Source organism: Azolla caroliniana, unplaced genomic scaffold (assembly GCF_043228905.1).
Source record: "Azolla caroliniana isolate FFs.n. ecotype wild unplaced genomic scaffold, voAzoCaro1.0.p SCAF_8, whole genome shotgun sequence".
NCBI lineage: Eukaryota > Viridiplantae > Streptophyta > Polypodiopsida > Salviniales > Salviniaceae > Azolla > Azolla caroliniana.
Window position 1 is genome coordinate 403938 of NW_028230443.1, and position 22177 is coordinate 426114.

Genomic DNA, 22177 nt, shown 5'->3' on the forward strand with positions numbered 1-22177 from the left:
ACGGGCCAGGTATGAACATTTTAGTTAACTCACGGGCTCTTCTCAACTCCCTCCTCAAATTTGGTAATTTCTTCATGTCTGTTGACCTGAGTTCTAAAATCTTGATTTTTCTAATTCCAGATCATAGCTAACGTTCTTAGCTTTGATTTGCATGTTTGAACACTAAAATCCGATGTCACACGGGCTAGGTATGAACATTTTAATTTACTCTCGGGCTCTTCTCAACTCCCTCATCAAATTTGGTAATTTCTTCATGTCTCTCGACCTGAGTTTTAAAATGTTGATTTTTTAATTCCATATCATAGCTAAGGTTGTTAGCTTCGATGCGCATGTTTGAACACTAAAATCCGATGTCACACGGGCTAGGTATGAATATTTTAATTTACTCTCGGGCTCTTCTCAACTCCCTTCTCAAATTTGCTAATTTCGTCATGTCTCTCGACCTGAGTTTCAAAATCTTGATTTTTTAATTCCATATCATAGCTAAGGTTGTTAGCTTCGATGCGCATGTTTGAACACTAAAATCCGATGTCACACGGGCTAGGTATGAACATTTTAATTTACTCTCGGGCTCTTACCAACTCCCTTCTCAAATTTACTAATTTCGTCATGTCTCTCGACCTGAGTTTCAAAATCTTCATTTTCTAATTCCATATCATAGCTAGTGTTGTTAGCTTCTATTCGCATGTTTGAACACAAAAATCCGATGTCACACGAGCCAGGTATGACAATTTTAATTTATTCACGCGCTCTTCTCAATTCCCTCCTCAAATTTGGTAATTTCATCATGTCTCTCGACCTGAGTTTTAAAATCCTTATTTTTTTATTCCATATCATAGCTAACGTTGTTAGCTTCGATTCGCTTTTTGGACACTAACATCCGATATGACACGAGCCAGGTATGACAATTTTAATTTACTCACGCGCTCTTCTCAATTCGCTCCTCAAATTTGGTAATTACAATTTTAATTTACTCACGACCTCTTCTCAAGTCTCTGCTCAAATTTGGTAATTTCTTCATGTCTGTCGACCTGAGTTACAAAATCTTGATTTTTGAATTCAATATCGTAGGTAGCGTTGTTAGCTTCGATTCGCATGTTTGAACACTAAAATCCGATATCACACGAGCCAGGTATGAACATTTTAATTAACTCACGGGCTTTTCTCAACTCCCTCATCAAACTTGGTAATTTCGTCATGTCTCTCGACCTGAGTTTCAAAATCTTGATTTTTCTAATTCTAGATCATAGCTAACATTGTTAGCTTTGATTTGCATGTTTGAACACTAAAATCCGATGTCACACGGGCCAAGTATGAACATTTTAATTTACTCTCGGGCTCATCTCAACTCCCTCATCAAATTTGGTAATTTCTTCATGTCTCTCGACCTGAGTTGCAAAATCTTGATTTTTTAATTCCAGATCATAGGTAGCGTTGTTAGCTTCGATTCGCATGTTTGAACACTAACATCCGATATCACACGAGCCAGGTATGTACATTTTAATTAACTCACGGGCTCTTCTCAACTCCCTCCTCAAATTTGCTAATTTCGTCATGTCTCTTGACCTGAGTTTCAAAATCTTGATTTTTTAATTCCATATCATAGCTAGTGTTGTTAGCTTCTATTCGCATGTTTGAACACTAAAATCCGATGTCACACGAGCCATGTATGACAATTTTAATTTACTCACGGGCTCTTCAGAATTCCCTCCTAGAATTTGCTTATTTCGTCATGTCTCTCTACCTGAGTTTTAAAAGCTTGATTTTTTAATTCCATATCATAGCTAACGTTTTTAGCTTCGATTCGCATGTTTAAACACTAAAATCCGATGTCACACGGGCCAGGTATGAACATATTAATTTACTCTCGGGCTATTCTCAACTCCCTCCTCAAATTTGGTAATTTCTTCATGTCTCTCGACCTGAGTTTCAAAATCTTGATTGTTTAATTCCATATCATCGCTAGTGTTGTTAGTTTGATCCACATGTTTGAACACAAAAATCCGATATCACACGACCAGGTATGAACATTTTAATTTACTCACGCGCTCTTCTGAACTCCCTCCTTAAATTTGGTATTTTCTTCATGTCTCTCGACCTGAGTTTTAAAATCTTGATTTTTTAATTCAATATCATAGGTAGCGTTGTTAGCTTTGATTCGCATGTTTGAACACTAAAATCCGATATCACATGAGCCAGGTATGAACATTTTAATTAACTCACGGGCTCTTCTCAACTCCCTCCTTAAATTTGGTAATTTCTTCATGTCTGTTGACCTGAGTTTTAAAATCTTGATTTTTTAATTCAACATCATAGGTAGCGTTGTTAGCTTCGATTCACATATTTGAAGACAAAAATACGGGATCATACGAGCTAGGTATGACAATTTAAATTTACTCACGAGTTCTTCTTAACTCCCTGCTCAAAGTTGTTAATTTCTTCATGTCTGTCGACCTGAGTTTCAAAATCTTAATTTTTTAATTCCATATCATACGTAGTGTTGTTAGCTTCGATTCGCATGTTTGAACACTAACATCCAATATCACACGAGCCAGGTCTGAACATTTGAATCAACTCACAGGCTCTACTCAACTCCCTCCTATAATTTGCTAATTTCGTCATGTCTCTCGACCTGAGATTCAAAATCTTGAGTTTTTAATTGCATATATAGCTAACATTGTTAGCTTCGATTTGCATGTTTGAACACTAAAATCCGATGTCACACGGGCCAGGTATGAACATTTTAATTTACTCTCGGGCTCATCTCAACTCCCTCATCAAATTTGGTAATTTCTTCATGTCTCTCGACCTGAGTTTCAAAATCTTGATTTTTTAATTCCATATCATAGGTAGCGTTGTTAGCTTCGATTCGCATGTTTGAACACTAACATCCGCTATCACACGAGCCAGGTATGAACATTTTAATTAACTCACGGGCTCTTCTCAACTCCCTCCTCAAATTTGCTAATTTCGTCATGTCTCTTGACCTGAGATTCAAAATCTTGATTTTTTAATTGCATATCATAGCTAGTGTTGTTAGCTTCGATTCGCATGTTTGAACACAAAAATCCGATGTCACACGAGCCAGGTATGATAATTTTAATTTACTCACGCGCTCTTCTCAATTCCCTCCTCAAATTTGGTAATTTCTTCATGTCTTTGGACCTGAGTTTCAAAATTAGAGTTTTTAATTCCATATCATAGCTAACGTTGTTAGCTTCGATTCGCATGTTTGAATACTAAAATCCGATGTCACACTGGTTAGGTATGAACATATTAATTAACTCACGGGCTCTTCTCAACCTCCTCCTCAAATTTGCTAATTTCGTCATGTCTCTCGACCTAAGTTTCAAAATCTTGATTTTTTAATTCCATATCATAGCTAACATTGTTAGCTTCGATTCACATGTTTGAACACTAAAATGCGATGTCACACGGGCCAGGTATGAACATTTTAATTTACTCTCGGGCTCTTCTCAATTCCCTCATCAAATTTGGTAATTTCTTCATGTCTCTCGACCTGAGTTTCAAAATCTTGATTTTTTAATTCCATATCATAGGTAGCGTTGTTAGCTTCAATTCGCGTGTTTGAACACTAACATCCAATATCACACGAGCCAGGTATGAACATTTTAATGAACTCACCGGCTCTACTCAACTCCCTCCTCAAATTTGCTAATTTCGTCATGTCTCTCGACCTGAGATTCAAAATCTTGAGTTTTTAGTTACATATCATAGCTAACATTGTTAGCTTCGATTCGCATGTTTGAACACTAAAATCCGATGTCACACGGGCCAGGTATGAACATTTTAATTTACTCTCGGGCTCTTCTCAATTCCCTCATCAAATTTGGTAATTTCTTCATGTCTCTCGACCTGAGTTTCAAAATCTTGATTTTTTAATTCCATATCATAGGTAGCGTTGTTAGCTTCGATTTGCGTGTTTGAACACTAACATCCAATATCACACGAGCCAGGTATGAACATTTTAATTAACTCACGGGCTCTTCTCAACTCCCTCCTCAAATTTGCTAATTTCGTCATGTCTCTCGACCTGAGTTTCAAATTCTTGATTTTTTAATTCCATATCATAGCTAGTGTTGTTAGCTTCGATTCGCATGTTTGAACACAAAAATCCGATGTCACACGAGCCAGGTATGAACATTTTAATTTACTCAAGCGCTCTTCTGAATTCCCTCCTCAAATTTGGTAATTTCTTCATGTCTTTTGGACCTGAGTTTCAAAGTCTAGATTTTTTAATTCCATATCATAGGTAGCATTGTAAGCTTCGATTCGCATGTTTGAACACTAACCTCCGATATCACACTAGCCAGGTATGAACATTTTAATTAACTCACGGGCTCTTCTCAACTCCCTCCTCAAATTTGCTAATTTCGTCATGTCTCTCGACCTGAGTTTCAAAATCTATGAACATGAGCCATCTATGAACATTTTCATTCATTGAGGAGCTCTTGTCTACGCCTTCCTCAAATTTGCTTTTTCCTTAATGTCTCTCGACTTGAGGTTCAAAATCTTGATTTTTCAATTCCATATCATAGCTAGATTCGTTAACTTTGATTTTCATGTATAAATACGAAAATCCAATATCACACGAGCCACCAATGAACATTTTCATTCATTGAGGATGTCTTCTCTACGCCTTCTTCAAATTTGCTTTTTCATTCATGTCTCTCGATTTGAGGTTCAAAATCATGATTTTTTAACTCCATATCATAACTAGATTCATTACCTTCGATTGGCAAGTTTAAACACCAAAATCCGATATCACACGAGATCTTGTCTATGCCTTCCTCAAAATTTCTTTTTTCTTCTTTTCTCTTGACCTGAGTTTCAAAATCTTGATTTTTCAATTCTATATTATAGCTAGATTCCTTACCTTCGATTCGCAAGTTTAACCACCAAAATCCGATATAACACGAGCCATTTATGAACATTTTCATTCATTGAGGAGCTCTTGTCCTTGCCTTCCTCAAAATTGTTTTTTTCTTCCTTTCTCTCGACCTGAGTTTCAAAATCTTGATTTTTAAATTCCATATCATAGCTAGATTCCTTACCTTCGATTCGCAAGTTTAACCACCAAAATCCGATATCACACGAGCTACCTATGAACATTGTCATTCATTGAGGAGCTCTTGTCTATGCCTTCCTCAAAATTGCTTTTTTCTTCTTTTCTCTCGACCTGAGTGTCAAAATCTTGATTTTTCAATTCTATATTATAGACTACATCGTTAGCTTCGATTGGCAAGTTTAAACACCAAAATCCGATATCACATGAGCCATCTATGAACATTTTCATTCCTTGAGGACGTCTTGTCTACGCCTTGCTCAAATTTGCATTTTCCTTCATGTCTCTCGACTTGAGGTTCAAAATCTTGATTTTTCAATTCCATATCATAGCTAGATTCGTAAAGTTTGATTTGCATGTAGAAATACGAAAATCCAATATCACACGAGCCATCGATGAACATTTTCATTCATTGAGGATGTGTTCTCTACGCCTTCCTCAAATTTGCTTTTTCCTTCATGTCTCTCGATTTGAGGTTCAAAATGATGATTTTTTAACTCCATATCATAACTAGATTCATTACCTTCGATTGGCAAGTTTAAACACCAAAATCCGATATCACACGAGATCTTGTCTATGCCTTCCTCAAAATTTCTTTTTTCTTCTTTTCTCTCGACCTGAGTTTCAAAATCTTGATTTTTCAATTCTATATTATAGACTACATCGTTAGCTTCGATTGGCAAGTTTAAACACCAAAATCCGATATCACATGAGCCATCTATGAACATTTTCATTCCTTGAGGACGTCTTGTCTACGCCTTGCTCAAATTTGCATTTTCCTTCATGTCTCTCGACTTGAGGTTCAAAATCTTGATTTTTTAATTCCATATCATCGCTAGATTCGTTAAGTTTGATTCGCATGTAGAAATACGAAAATCCAAAATCACACGAGCCACCGATGAACATTTTCATTCATTGAGGATGTCTTCTCTACGCCTTCCTCAAATTTACTTTTTCCTTCATGTCTCTCGATTTGAGGTTCAAAATCATGATTTTTTAACTCCATATCATAACTAGATTCATTACCTTCGATTGGCAAGTTTAAACACCAAAATCCGATATCACACGAGCTCTTGTCTATGCCTTCCTCAAAATTTCTTTTTTCTTCTCTTCTCTCGACCTGAGTTTCAAAATCTTGATTTTTCAATTCTATATTATAGACTACATCGTTAGCTTCGATTGGCAAGTTTAAACACCAAAATCCGATATCACATGAGCCATCTATGAACATTTTCATTCCTTGAGGAGGTCTTGTCTACGCCTTGCTCAAATTTGCATTTTCCTTCATGTCTCTCGACTTGAGGTTCAAAATCTTGATTTTTAAATTCCATATCATAGCTAGATTCGTTATCTTCGATTCGCATGTTTAACCACCAAAATCCGATATCACACGAGCTACCTATGAACATTGTCATTCATTGAGGAGCTCTTGTCTATGCCTTCCTCAAAATTTCTTTTCTCTTCTTTTCTCTCCACCTAAGTTTCAAAATCTTGATTTTTCAATTCTATATTATAGCTAGATTCCTTACCTTCGATTCGCAAGTTTAAACACCAAAATCCGATATCACACGAGCCATCTCTGACCATTTTCATTCATTGAGGAGCTCTTGTCAATGCCTACCTCAAAATTCCTTTTTTCTTCTTTTCTCTCGATCTGAGTTTCAAAATCTTGATTTTTCAATTCTATATTATAGACTACTTCGTTACCTTCGATTCGCAAGTTTAAACACCAAAATCCGATATCACACGAGCCATCTCTGACCATTTTCATTCATTGAGGAGCTCTTGTCTATGCCTTCCTCAAAATTCCTTTTTTCTTCTTTTCTGTCGACCTGAGTTTCAAAATCTTGATTTTTCAATTCTATATTATAGACTACTTCGTTATCTTCGACTCGCAAATTTAAACACCAAAATCCGATATCACACGAGCCATTTATGAACAGTTTCATTCATTGAGGAGCTCTTGTCTATGCCTTCCTCAAATTTGCTTTTTTCTTCTTTTCTCTCGACCTGAGTTTCAAAATCTTGATTTTTAAATTCCATATCATAGTTAGGTTCCTTACCTTCGATTCGCATGTTTAACCACCAAAATCCGATATCACACGAGCTACCTATGAACATTTTCATTCCTTGAGGATGTCTTATCTACGCCTGGCTCAAATTTGCATTTTCCTTCATGTCTCTGGACTTGAGGTTCAAAATCTTGATTTTTGAATTCCATATCATTGCTAGATTCCTTAACTTTGATTGTCAAGTTTAAACACCAAAATCCGATATCACACGAGCCATCTATGAACATTTTCATTCATTGAGGAGGTCTTGTGTACGCCTTCCTCAAATTTTCTTTTTCCTTCATGTCTCTCGACTTGAGGTTCAAACTCTTGATTTTTAAATTCCATATCATAGCTAGATTCGTTACCTTCGATGCACATGTTTAAATACGAAAATCCGATATCACTCGAGCCATTTATGAACATTTTCATTCATTGAGGAGCTATTGTCTATGCCTTCCTAAAAATTTCTTTTTTCTTCTTTTCTCTCGACCTGAGTTTAAAATGTTGATTTTTCAATTCCATATCATAGCTAGATTCATTACCTTCAATTCCCATGTAGAAACACCAAAATCCGATATCACACGAGCCATTTATGAACATTTCCATTCATTGAGGAGCTCTTGTCTATGCCTTTCTCTACATTCCTTTTTCCTTCATGTCTGTCGACTTGAATTTCAAAATCTTGATTTTTAAATTCCATATCATAGCTAGATTCCTTACCTTCGATTCGCAAGTTTAAACACCAAAATCCGATATCACACGAGCCATCTCTAACCATTTTCATTCATTGAGGAGCTCTTGTCTATGCCTTCCTCAAAATTCCTTTTTTCTTCTTTTCTCTCGACCTGAGTTTCAAAATCTTGATTTTTCAATTTTATATTATAGACTACTTCGTTACCTTCGATTCGCAAGTTTAAACACCAAAATCCGATATCACACGAGCCATTTATGAACAGTTTCATTCATTGAGGAGCTCTTGTCTATGCCTTCCTCAAAATTGCTTTTTTCTTCTTTTCTCTCGACCTGAGTTTCAAAATCTTGATTTTTAAATTCCATATCATAGCTAGATTCCTTACCTTCGATTCGCATGTTTAACCACCAAAATCCGATATCACACGAGCTACCTATGAACATTTTTATTCGTTGAGGACGTCTTCTCTACGCCTTGCTCAAATTTGCATTTTCCTTCATGTCTCTCAACTTGAGGTTCAAAATCTTGATTTTTCAATTCCATATCATAGCTAGAGTCCTTACCTTCGATTGGCAAGTTTCAACACCAAAATTCGATATCACACGAGCCATCTATGAACATTTTCATTCATTGAGGAGGTCTTGTGTACGCCTTCCTCAAATTTTCTTTTTCCTTCATGTCTCTCGACTTGACGTTCAAACTCTTGATTTTTCAATTCCATATCATAGCTAGATTCGTTACCTTCGACTCACATGTTTAAATACCAAAATCCGATATCACACGAGCCATTTATGAACAGTTTCATTCATTGAGGAGCTCTTGTCTATGCCTTCCTCAAAATTGCTTTTTTCTTCTTTTCTCTTGACCTGAGTTTCAAAATCTTGATTTTTTAATTCCATATCATAGCTAGATTCGTTACCTTCGATTCGTTGTCTATGCCTTTCTCAAAATTACTTTTTTCTTCTTTTCTCTCGACCTGAGTTTCAAAATCTTGATTTTTAAATTCTTTATTAAAGACTACTTCGTTACCTTCAATTCACAAATTTAAACACCAAAATCCGATATCACACGAGCCATCTCTGTCCATTTTCATTCATTGAGGAGGTCTTGTCTATGCCTTCCTCAAAATTGCGTTTTTGTTCTTTTCTGTCGACCTGAGTTTCAAAATCCTTATTTTTCAATTCTATATTATAGACTACATCGTTACCTTCGATTGGCAAGTTTAAACACCAAAATCCGATATCACACGAGCCATCTATGAACATTTTCATTCCTTAAGAACGTCTTGTCTACGCCTTGCTCAAATTTGCATTTTCCTTCATGTCTCTCGACTTGAGGTTCAAAATCTTGATTTTTCAATTCCATATCATAGCTAGATTCCTTACCTTCGATTGGCAAGTTTAAACACCAAAATCCGATATCGCACGAGCCATCTGTGTACGCCTTCCTCAAATTTTCTTTTTCCTTCATGTCTCTCGACTTGAGGTTCAAACTCTTGATTTTTCAATTCCATATCATAGCTAGATTCGTTACCTTCGATTCGCATGTTTGAACACGAAAATCCGATATCACACGAGCCAGGTCTGAACATTTTAATCAACTCACAGGCTCTACTCAACTCCCTCCTATAATTTGCTAATTTCGTCATGTCTCTCGACCTGAGATTCAAAATCTTGAGTTTTTAATTGCATATCATAGCTAACATTGTTCGCTTCGATTCGCATGTTTGAACACTAAAATCCGATGTCACACGGGCTAGGTATGAACATTTTAATTTACTCTCGGGCTCTTCTCAACTCCCTCATCAAATTTGGTAATTTCTTCATGTCTCTCGACCTGAGTTTCAAAATCTTGATTTTTTAATTCCATATCATAGGTAGCGTTGGTAATTTCATCATGTCTCTCGACATGAGTTTTAAAATCCTTATTTTTTTATTCCATATCATAGCTAACGTTGTTAGCTTCGATTCGCTTTTTGGACATTAACATCCGATATCACACGAGCCAGGTATGACAATTTTAATTTACTCACGCGCTCTTCTCAATTCGCTCCTCAAATTTGGTAATTACAATTTTAATTTACTCACGACCTCTTCTCAAGTCTCTGCTCAAATTTGGTAATTTCTTCATGTCTGTCGACCTGAGTTACAAAATCTTGATTTTTGAATTCAATATCGTAGGTAGCGTTGTTAGCTTCGATTCGCATGTTTGAACACTAAAATCCGATATCACACGAGCCAGGTATGAACATTTTAATTAACTCACGAGCTCTTCTCAAATCCCTCATCAAATTTGGTAATTTCGTCATGTCTCTCGACCTGAGTTTCAAAATCTTGATTTTTCTAATTCTAGATCATAGCTAACATTGTTAGCTTTGATTTGCATGTTTGAACACTAAAATCCGATGTCACACGGGCCAGGTATGAACATTTTAATTTACTCTCGGGCTCATCTCAACTCCCTCATCAAATTTGGTAATTTCTTCATGTGTCTCGACCTGAGTTGCAAAATCTTGATTTTTTAATTCCATATCATAGGTAGCGTTGTTAGCTTCGATTCGCGTGTTTGAACACTAACATCCAATATCACACGAGCCAGGTATGAACATTTTAATGAACTCACCGGCTCTACTCAACTCCCTCCTCAAATTTGCTAATTTCGTCATGTCTCTCGACCTGAGATTCAAAATCTTGAGTTTTTAATTACATATCATAGCTAACATTGTTAGCTTCGATTCGCATGTTTGAACACTAAAATCCGATGTCACACGGGCCAGGTATGAACATTTTAATTTACTCTCGGGCTCATCTCAACTCCCTCATCAAATTTGGTAATTTCTTCATGTGTCTCGACCTGAGTTGCAAAATCTTGATTTTTTAATTCCATATCATAGGTAGCGTTGTTAGCTTCGATTCGCATGTTTGAACACTGACATCCGATATCACACGAGCCAGGTATGAACATTTTAATTAACTCACGGGCTCTTCTCAACTCCCTCCTCAAATTTGCTAATTTCGTCATGTCTCTTGACCTGAGTTTCAAAATCTTGATTTTTTAATTGCATATCATAGCTAGTGTTGTTAGCTTCTATTCGCATGTTTGAACACAAAAATCCGATGTCACACGAGCCAGGTATGACAATTTTAATTTACTCACGCGCTCTTCTCAATTCCCTCCTCAAATTTGGTAATTTCTTCATGTCTTTGGACCTGAGTTTCAAAATCAGAGTTTTTAATTCCATATCATAGCTAACGTTGTTAGCTTCAATTCGCATGTTTGAACACTAAAATCCGATGTCACACTGGTTAGGTATGAACATATTAATTAACTCACGGGCTCTTCTCAACCTCCACCTCAAATTTGCTAATTTCGTCACGTCTCTCGACCTAAGTTTCAAAATCTTGATTTTTTAATTCCATATCATAGCTAGTGTTGTTAGCTTCGATTTGCATCTTTGAAGACAAAAATACAGGATCACACGAGCTAAGTATGACAATTTTAATTTACTCACGAGCTCTTCTCAACTCCCTGCTCAAATTTGTTAATTTCTTCATGTCTGTCGACCTGAGTTTTAAAATCTTGATTTTTTAATTCAATATCATAGGTAGCGTTGTTAGCTTCGATTCGCATGTTTGAACACTAAAATCCAATATCACACGAGCTAGGTATGAACATTTTAATGAACTCACCGGCTCTACTCAACTCCCTCCTCAAATTTGCTAATTTCGTCATGTCTCTCGACCTGAGATTCAAAATCTTGAGTTTTTAATTACATATCATAGCTAACATTGTTACCTTCGATTCGCAAGTTTAAACACCAAAATCCGATATCACACGAGCCATTTATGAACTTTTTCATTCATTGAGGAGCTCTTGTCTATCCCTTTCTCTACATTGCTTTTTCCTTCATGTCTCTCGACTTGAATTTCAAAATCCTAATTTTTCAATTCCATATCATAGCTAGATTCGTTACCTTCGATTCGCAAGTTTAAACACCAAAATCCGATATCACACGAGCCATTTATGAACATTTCCATTCATTGAGGAGCTCTTGTCTATGCCTTCCTAGAAATGGCTTTTTTCTTCTTTTCTTTGGACCTGAGTTTCAAAATCTTGATTTCTCTATTCTCATTCATTGAGGAGCTCTTGTCCTTGCCTTCCTCAAAATTCCTTTTTTTTTCTTTTCTCTCGACCTAAGTTTTAAAATCTTAAGTTTTCAATTCTATATTATAGACTACTTCGTTAGCTTCGATTCGCAAGTTTAAACATCAAAATCCGATATCACACAAGCCATCTATGAACATTTTCATTCATTGAGGAGCTCTTGTCTACGCCTTCCTCAAATTTGCTTTTTCCTTCATGTCTCTCGACTTGAGGTTCAAAATCTTGATTTTTCAATTCCATATCATAGCTAGATTCGTTAACTTTGATTCGCATGTATAAACACCAGAGTCCGATATCACACGAGCTATCTACGAACATTTTCATTCATTGAGGAGCTCTTGTGTACGCCTTCCTCAAATTTGCTTTTTCCTTCATGTCTCTGGACTTCAGGTTCAAAATCTTGATTTTCCATTTCCATATCATAGCTAGATTCGTTACCTTCGATTGGCAAGTTTAAACACCAAAATCCGATATCACACGAGCCATTTATGAACATTTTCATTCATTGAGGAGCTCTTGTCTACGCCTTCCTCAAAATGGCTTTTTTCTTCTTTTCTCTCGACCTGAGTTTCAAAATATTGATTTTTCTATTAGATATTATAGACTACATCGTTACCTTCGATTGGCAAGTTTAAACACCAAAATCCGATATCACACGAGCCATTTATGAACATTTTCATTCATTGAGTAGCTCTTGTCTACGCCTTCCTCAAATTTGCTTTTTCCTTCATGTCTCCTGACTTGAGGTTCAGACTCTTGATTTTTCAATTCCATATCATAGCTAGATTCGTTAGCTTCGATTCGCAAGTTTAAACACCAAAATCCGATATCACACAAGCCATCTATGAACATTATCATTCATTGAGGAGGTCTTGTCTACGCCTTCCTCAAATTTGCTTTTTCCTTCATGTCTCTCGACTTGAGGTTCAAAATCCTGATTTTTCAATTCCATATCATAGCTAGATTCGTTACCTTCGATTCGCATGTTTAACCACCAAAATCCGATATCACACGAGCCATTTATGAACATTTTCATTCATTGAGGAGCTGTTGTCTATGTCGTCCTCAAAATTGCTTTTTTCTTCTTTTCTCTCGACCTTAGTTTCAAAATCTTGATTTTTCTATTCTATATTATAGACTACTTCGTTACCTTCGGTTCGCAAGTTTAAACACCAAAATCCGATATCACACGAGCCATCTATGAACATTTTCATTCATTGAGGAGCTCTTGTGTATGCCTTCCTCAAAATTGCTTTTTTCTTCGTTTCTCTCGACCTGAGTTTCAAAATCTTGATTTTTCAATTCTATATTATAGACTACTTCGTGACCTTCGAGTCGCAAGTTTAAACACCAAAATCCAATATCACACGAGCCATTTATGAACAGTTTCATTCATTGAGGAGCTTTGGTCGATGCCTTCCTCAAAATTGCTTTGGTCTTCTTTTCTCTCGATATCACACGAGCCATTTATGAACATTTTCATTCATTGAGGAGCTCTTGTTTATGAACGCTGGAATCGGACCAAAAATAGAGGAGTTGGCGGAGGCCTTCGCCGGAAGGTCGATCTACTCGGTCGATTATCTGTACTCGGGGTATGATCAGTTCCAACTAGTCGTGGAGAGCAGAGACATTACGACGATGCGGACTCCTCTTGGCCTAGTGCGGATGTGTACCCTACCACAAGGAGGGACGAACTCGGTGGCCCACATGGTGAATGTGATGAACAACGTACTGAGGGATTGTATCCCGGACATCACCATGCCATTCTTGGACGATATCCCAATCAAGGGATGTCCGGTGGAAGACAAGGACGAAACGATCGGAGGACGGATGCCGGGAATTCGTGGCGACACACATTGACGACTACGAGAGGGTGCTGCAGAGGCTAGAGGACACGAGGCTCAGCTTCTCCGGGGAGAAATCGGCCTTCGGGCAATCAGAGATCCTGGTCGTCGGACATCTATGCGGACCGTATGGCCGGAAACCGTCTCCGGCTAAGGTGGAAGCCATCTCCGCAATGAAGCCCAACTATAACTCGGTCACGGAGGTACGGAGGTTCTTGGGAGCATGCGCGTTCTACCACATATGGATCCCGCATTACGCCCACGTTGCCGAGCCGCTATACGGGTTGCTGAAAAAGGGGCGAAGATTCGAGTGGCGAGTCGAGCATACGGAGTCGGTCCGAAAGATGGAGGCTCTTGCTGCAACTCCGGCACTCCGGAAGGCTGTCTACGAGAAAGGCACTCCCATCTACATAACGGTAGATACAAGTCCGACCGGGATCGGATGGGTCGTCAACCAAGAAGATGAGGACGGTATTCGGTTCCCAATCCGGTTCGGCGCGAAGGTCCTCAGCGAGCGACAGCGAGGATACGCCCAGGTTAAACGCGAACTCTGGGGTATCGTTTCGGTGGTAAAGGCTGATAAAGACTATCTGATCAGGACAGAGGTGATTATCGAGACGGACTGCCTGTCGATTCTCGGCATGGTTTCCGGATGCGCAACCCCGGACCTAGCAATGCTCAGGTGGATAGCGTACATCAAGTCCCTGGATCCAGAAATACGACACATTTCCGGGAAAGATAATGCCATGGCCGACATGCTTTCGAGGGCGTGATTCGACAACAAGGGCGGCATGGTTTTGGAGGAAGAGGAAGTCGGCGTGGACTTCTTCGAGGCGGCTTACGTAACAACCGAGGGGGGGAGCACTCCGGCGCTTAACGATTTTAACGAGAGCAAGTACGATGGGGAGTGGCTGCAGATTGGAGGATTCTTAAGGACAATGACGCCGGACGCGTCATGGACAAAGGACGAGGCCAACCGGATCCGGAAGAAAGCGTACCGATTCTTTCTCCGGGACGGATACTTATGGAAGCACCCGAAGAAGAGAAACGGCATCCCGCTCCGAGTGGTGGCGATGGAGGAGGAACAGGAGGAGTTGCTAAAGCCCTACCACGACAGCCCCTGGGCTGGACACCATGGGACATGGGCCACGTTCGAGAAGCTAAAGGGGAAGTACTGGTGGCCGGGGCTGTACCGGGACGTGCATCGGTTCGTGACAACTTGTGAGAGCTGTCAGATGCACTCCATAGTCCGACATTGGGACGAGCTTCACCCTACATACCCTCCGGCCATCCATTTCAAATGGATGGTAGATTTGGTGATGATGCCGATGGGCGTAGGGCAGATGCGATATCTGGTGCTGGCCCGGGAGGACCTGACGAGCCAGGTGGAAGGTTGAGCCCTGCAGAACAAAACGACCGCGGCCGTGTGTCGGTTCCTGATCGAGGACGTGATATGCCGGTATGGGTGCGTCGGGAAGATCGTGGCTGACCGCGGGGAGTTGGATGCCGAAGAGGCCGAGGAACTGTTCGACCGGTTAGGGGTCAAGCTCTCGCTCACCACAGCGTACAATCCAGAGGCGAACGGGAAGGTGGAGCATGGACACGGACCGATCGTCAAAGCGTTAGTCCGGGCGTGCGGAGGCCAGGTTGGGAACTGGCCACGGCTGTTACCTTATGCCTTGTGGGCGGACCGGACAACGCACAGTTCGGTAACCGGGTTCATGCCGTCAGAGCTCATGTTCGGACAAAGGCCGATCATGCCGATAGAACGGACGATCTCCTCTTGGGCGACAGTAGACTGGAGAGACGAGATGAGTCAGGAAGAACTTCTAGCGGCACGTATACGGCAGCTGGAACGGAGGCCAGAGGACGTGGAACGAGCGACACTTCGGACGGCGAGGATGAAGAACAAAGCCCGGTTCGACCGAACGCACCGACTCCGACCAAAGAAAATCGAGGAAGGCGACCGGGTGCTAGTCTACGACAGCAGCCTCGACAACCAGCACCGGGCAACACGGAAGTTTGCAAAGCGGTGGTTCGGGCCTTACGTGGTAACGAGCGCCAACGACAATGGGACGTATCACCTGGCTGAACTCGACGGTACGAGGATGGCGATACCGGTGGCAGGGAAGCGGATCAAAGCGTTCAAGAAGCGCCATGACGGCGAACCGGATCTAAGAGGCCTGGACAGCGACGACGAAGAGTCTGAAATGGAGGACGAACCGATGGACGAAGAACCGGAACTCGGACCGGTTTTCTCCAACCAGAGCGCAAGTTTGGTGCATACCGGTGGATGCGCGGTTAGGTGGGGGCGAATGTCGTGAAGAAAACCGTCCCTTAGCGCAATCGGTGCATAGAGCGCGTGAACCGGCTCTTCACGCATGCGCGCCCATTAATGTATATAATGGGGAATTAGGTACATAGATATCCTGGGTAGTTAGATTCGGTAGGTAGGAAGTAAATGAGGGAGACGGCTCCCTTCTTGAAGCTATAAAAGAGAGGGAGACGCGGGGAGAAGGGATCGTGCATCAAGGAGGACGAAGTGCTATCGGACCGTATCCAAACGCTTCTCCTCTGTTTGTTCTCTATTGCTCTTCTCTGCAGGTTTTCGAGAGGCTTGCGCTGCTTTGAGGAACGCCCGTGTGCTTCCGGCAACACCTCCATCCTATCCCCTTTTCGTGCGCGGACGAGCAGGCATCGACATCTGTTCGTCGGCCTGTTCGGTTGTAACCACTCGCGTGCTCTGTTGTTTATTTGTCATTCATTAATATACAAACATTCGTGTCTCTCTGTCTCTGTGTCCATTCGTGTCTTCTGTGTTGACAGGGCCGTGTCCCTGAGTTTCTTTGCTCATACGTAACCGAGCGTCTCTCTCTTTCTCTTTCCCCTTCTATCACCTGCTCTTTGGTTCAAGACCCCGGTGGTCCCGCCTCGTTCTCCACGCACGCGTGTAGTAACGCGACAACACGGACTTGTCTATGCCATCCTCAACTTTGCTTTTTATTTCATGTATCTCGACCTGAGTTTGAATATCACGATTTCTACATTCGAGATTATAGACGTCATCATTAGCTTCGATTCGCATGTTTGAAGACAAAAATGCAATATCACACGAGCCAGGTATGAACATTGTCATTTAGTCACGCGGTCTTGTCTATGCCATCCTCAACTTGGCTTTTTCTTTCATGTATCTCGACCTGAGTTTCAGAATCATGATTTTTACATTTGAAATTATAGAGTTCGTCGTTAGCTTCGATTCACATGTTTGAAGACAAAAATCCGATATCACACGAGCCAGGTATGAACATTGTCATTTAGTGACGTGTTCTTGTCTATGGCATCGTCAACTTGGCTTTTTCTTTCGTGTATCTCGACCTGAGTTTCAGAATCATGATTTTTACATTTGAGATTATAGAGTGCGTCGTTAGCTTCTATTCGCAAGTGTGAACACAAAAAATCCGATATCACACAAGCCAGGTATGAACATTTTCATTTACTCACATGCTCTTGTCTACGCCGTCCTCAATTTGGCTTTTTGTTTCATGTATCTCGACCTACGTTTCAAAATCATGATTTTTACATTTGAGATTATAGAGTTCGTCGTTAGCTTTGATTCACATCTTTGAACACAAAAATCCGATATCACACGAGCCAGGTATGAACATTTTCATTTACTCATGCACTCTTGTCTATGTCGTCCTCAACTTGGCGTTTTCCTTCATGTCTCTTGGCCTGAGTTTCAAAATCATGATTTTTACATTTGAGATTATAGAGTTCGTTGTTAGCTTCGATTCGCAAGTGTGAACACAAAAATCCGATATAACACGGGCCAGGTATGAACATTTTCACTTACTCACACACTCTTGTTTACCCCGTCCTCAACTTGGCATTTTCCTTCATGTATCTCGACCTGAGTTTCAAAATCATGTTTTTTACATTTGATATTATAGAGTTCGTCGTTAGCTTTAATTTGCATGTCTGAACTCAAAAATCCGATATCACAGGAGCTAGGTATGAACATTTTCATTTACTCACACACTCTTGTCTACGCCGTCCTCAACTTGGCTTTTTCTTTCATGTATCTCGACCTGAGTTTCAAAATCACGATTTTTACATTTGAGATTATAGAGTTCGTTGTTTGCTTTGATTCGCAAGTGTGAACACAAAAATCCGATATAACATGAGCCAGGTATGAACATTTTCACTTACTCACACGCTCTTGTCTACGCCGTCCTCAATTTGGCTTTTTCATAACTACGCCGTCCTCAACTTGTCTACGCCGTACTCAACTTGTCTACGTTGTCCTCAACTTGTCTTGGAACCGGCCAAGACCTCGAATCGGATTCGGATGAAGAGCAAATGGAGGAGCCGGTTATCGAAGCCCAAAGACGGAGATATCCTCTAAGAGAGAGAAGGGCCCCCCAGAGGTTTCCGGATTCAGAACATGTGCTGCTAACCGACGAAGGAGAGCCAGAAAGCTTCGAGGAAGCTAAAAATGACACCCACAACCGCAAATGGTTAAGTGCCATGCAGGATGAGATAGATTCCTTGCATGAGAACCATACGTACGAATTGGTGGAGATGCCGAAAGGAAAGCGGGCACTCCGAAATAAGTGGGTGTACAAGTTGAAACTGGGAGATGCCGGCAATCCCTCGAGATACAAAGCCAAGATCGTGGTCAAGGGGTTCTAGCAGAAAAAAGGCGTGGACTTCGACGAGATATTTTCCCCGGTAGTAAAGATGACCTCCATCCGGACGGTGCTAAGTATAGCGGCAAGCATGAACCTCGAGGTAGAGCAGCTGGACGTGAAGACGGCATTCCTTCACGATGACCTTGAAGAGGAGATCTACATGCAGCAACCGGAAGGATTCGTAGAGAAAGGGAAGGAGCACCTGGTCTGCCGGTTGAAGAAGAGCCTGTACGGACTAAAGCAGGCTCCCCGACAATGGTACCGGAAGTTCGACTCCTTCATGACCAATCAAGGGTACCACAAGACGCAGGCCGATCACTGCGTGTTTGTGAAAAAGTTTGAAGGAGGCGACTTCCTGATACTCCTTCTGTACGTGGACGACATGTTGATCATCGGACAGAACCAAGCCAGGATACGGATGCTGAAGAAGGCTCTCAACCGAACCTTCACAATGAAAGACTTGGGTCCGGCAAGACAGATGTTGGGGATGCATATCATCCAAAACCGGCCAACGAAGCAATTGTGGCTGTCATAGGAGAAATACGTGACAAAGGTGCTTCAGCGGTTCAACATGTCAGATGTGAAACCGGTCGGATCGACACTCCCGGCAAACTGCAGATTATCCGGTAAGCAAAGCCCGAAGACGAAAGCAGAAAAAGCTGATATGATGAAGGTTCCATATGCCTCTACCGTCGGGAGCTTGATGTACGCAATGGTGTGTACCCAACCGGATATAGGATACGCAGTCAGACTGGTGAGCCGGTTTATGAGCAATCCCGGCAAGGAGCACCAGAACGCGGTCAAATGGATACTCCAGTACTTGAAGGGCACTTCGAATATCTGTCTCTGATTCGGTTCCGGCAAACCTCAACTTGACGGTTTTACCGATTCGGACATGTCAATTGATGTGGATACCAGCCGGTCTACATCCTGGTATGTAATGACATATGCAGGGGGAGCTATCTCGTGGCAGTCGAGGCTGTAGAAGACAGTCGCGTTGTCAACCACGGAGGCGGAGTACATGGCGGCTGTGGAAGCCGGCAAGGAAATATTATGGATGAAGAACTTCATCGGAGAGCTCGGTATCCGGCAAGATGAATATCGGCTCTATTGCGACAGTCAAAGTGCCATCCACCTTGTTAAGAATGCGGCCTACCATTCCTGGACGAAGCATATCCAGCGAAGGTATCACTAGATCCGGGAAAGAGTAGATGACCAAGAGTTCACGCTGATGAAGATCCACACGGCTGAGAATGGGTCAGATATGTTGACCAAAGTACTGATACCCGACAAGCTGGAAGCATGCCGGAAGTTGATCGGACTAGTAAGACACCCCATGCCGGAGTGAAGGGGGAGTTTGTTAGGAAACAGGTCCCTCCGCATGAGGAGTACCTGGTTACGGAAGACCCGGTGAGAACCGGATGAGGAGTACCCGGCTACCGAAGACCCGGTGAGAACCGGATGAGGAGTACCCGGCAAGAGCCGGATGGTGAAGGCCCGGTGAGGAGTGCTCACCGGCTGAAGGGACATATTTGTAAACATGTTTCTGAGAGTCCATCAGGGCTATATTTGTAAATAGCCGAAAAGTCATATTAGTATAAATATGACTTAGGGCAAACTTTGTTTATTATGATAGTTGTTGTCATTCTTGTTTGTGCAAGACTTGAGAGCACATAACAGTGTACAGAGAGAGAGAGAGAGAGGAAGAGGTCGTTGCCTCTGTTGTAACCGCCGCCTGTGGCGAAGATCATGAGCACGAGGTCGTTGCCTCCGTGAGCTCATTGTTGTAATCATTGTGATATAGTGATAGTTTGGAGTCTGTGGACTCCCGTGGTTTTTCCCTCTCAGGGTTTTCCACGTTAAATATCATGTGTACTCCTCTCTCGTTTTGTGTCGTGCTTCCATTCCCCGGTTTTTTGTGTATGTTTCTAAGCTCAATTGTGGCCGAGCGTTGCGCATAGGGAGCATGCAGTTCTTGTCATAATAATAGGATGGTTAGGATGAAATCCAATGATTGTACCATTTTTCATTGCTTGACTAACCGATAACAAATGTTTGGTGATGCCCGGGATATAGAGAACTTCATTGATTGTGAAATGTCTTCCTCTTGTGACTTCAAACGTAATATCACCCTTGCCAATAGCTTGTTTAGTCCCGTTATTTCCAAATCTTACAATGATAGGAGGTTCAACATCCTTATAGTTACATAACCAATCTTTTCTATTAGTTAAGTGTTTAGTAGCACCAGTGTCGAGATACCATATGTCATTTACATTACTTGGGTTTGGAATCGTCGTTGAAAGTGATTAAGCAATGAATGCCTGAAGGACGTCATCATACTTGTCGCCATTTTGATATCCATCTCCTATGACTTTTTCATCATCCATCTCTTCTTCAACAAGATGGGCTTGTACACATTTCTATGGTTGATAACTCTTGAAATTTGACTTTGCGCGACAATCTTTGGTTGCATGATTTGTACGTTTGCATATTTTACAATAGGTATTGTTGAACTGCATTCCTCCTTGTTTTGTGTTTTGATCTTTCTTTATCCACGGCTTCAAGCTTTCTCCTCTTTGGGTGAACCTTTTGTTCTTGTATGCTATCATTCCCACACTTGGAGTTGAATTTGAAGACCTTTGTGAATGCATTGTTTCCTCCTGTCTAATGTTTGCAAGAAGATCAATTAGCATTGGACAATTTATAAAGTTTTGGGTGGTTCTAAAAGTGGACCACGAGTGAGGAAGAGCACCAAGAAGGAGAATCTTTTGTAATTTATCATGTATTTCTAATCCAGAAGTTAACACATCATCTAATTTCTTTTGCCATATTAATAGAACTTCACCAACCGGTTGTTCATCATTCATTTTGTAATTAACAAGCGCTTGAAGTGTATGCGCTTGTTGGACATCATTTTTCGGCTCGTAGATAGTTTGTAAGTGCTTCCACATTTCATGAGCCATCTCCATTTTTCGCAATGTTTTTCCAGTGCCATCACTTACTTGCATTAGAATTTCCATTCTTGCACACAAGTCTTTTTCTTCATATTCTTCAAGTTCTTCACCTTTTTCAGGTTTTATCGACGATCCTGAAATTATGTCCCATACTTTATAATATTTAAAAAGTAATTCTAATCTTGCCTTCCAAATTCGATAATTTGTGTTCGATAATTTCTCGATCGTGAATTTTCGCATGCTGAGTTGCGACGACGACATAGATTGTGCCATTATTGCAGAGGGTTGTCTGGATCAGTGCATGGCAAACACAAAATTGTCGTTCGTTATTTGACGATCTTGAACACTATGAATATAATTATTTTTGTATGGGCATGAAAGTTAAATTATGGTAACGGCACGTGTTTTGTAATTTTAGAAAGGCATAGGCTATAAGGCTATTAGGTCATTTGGCTCTGATACCATGTTGGGAAAGAAGAGAGATGAGGGAACAGAGAAAGTGTTTTATTATTATAATGCCCTAGAATGAATACAACGTTGGTGGTGGCTTAATAAGACCACCACCAATAAGACTTACGGTTTCCTCCTCATGAAGGAAACCGATTTCATAAGAACTACATATTAATATATTTTATTTTATTTTTGCTTATTATTTTCCTCATATATCTCCAGGGCTCGTGGTGTTGTGGTTGC

At 40.8% G+C, this 22177-nt stretch overlaps 1 protein-coding gene across 1 annotated transcript; it reads right to left on the reverse strand.

Annotated features, from left to right (window-relative positions):
* Nucleotides 1-20836: 20836 nt before the first annotated feature.
* Nucleotides 20837-21757, reverse strand: LOC147860649 (uncharacterized). The gene is made up of 2 exons (XM_087323856.1): nt 21028-21757; nt 20837-20937 (listed from the first exon to the last, which is right to left on the reverse strand). Exons 1-2 carry the CDS (start codon nt 21755-21757, stop codon nt 20837-20839), a joined length of 831 nt encoding a protein of 276 aa, XP_087179982.1.
* Between the last annotated feature and the right edge of the window lie 420 nt (nt 21758-22177).

What these genes read in the sequence shown, in the direction of transcription:
- LOC147860649 (XM_087323856.1), bottom strand. Translation starts at nt 21,757, where the DNA reads ATGGCACAATCTATGTCGTCGTCGCAACTCAGCATGCGAAAATTCACG. An exon ending in GCAGTTCAACAATACCTATT is followed by an intron (nt 20,938 to 21,027) that starts GTAAAATATGCA and finishes AATGTGTACAAG; the next exon opens with CCCATCTTGTTGAAGAAGAG.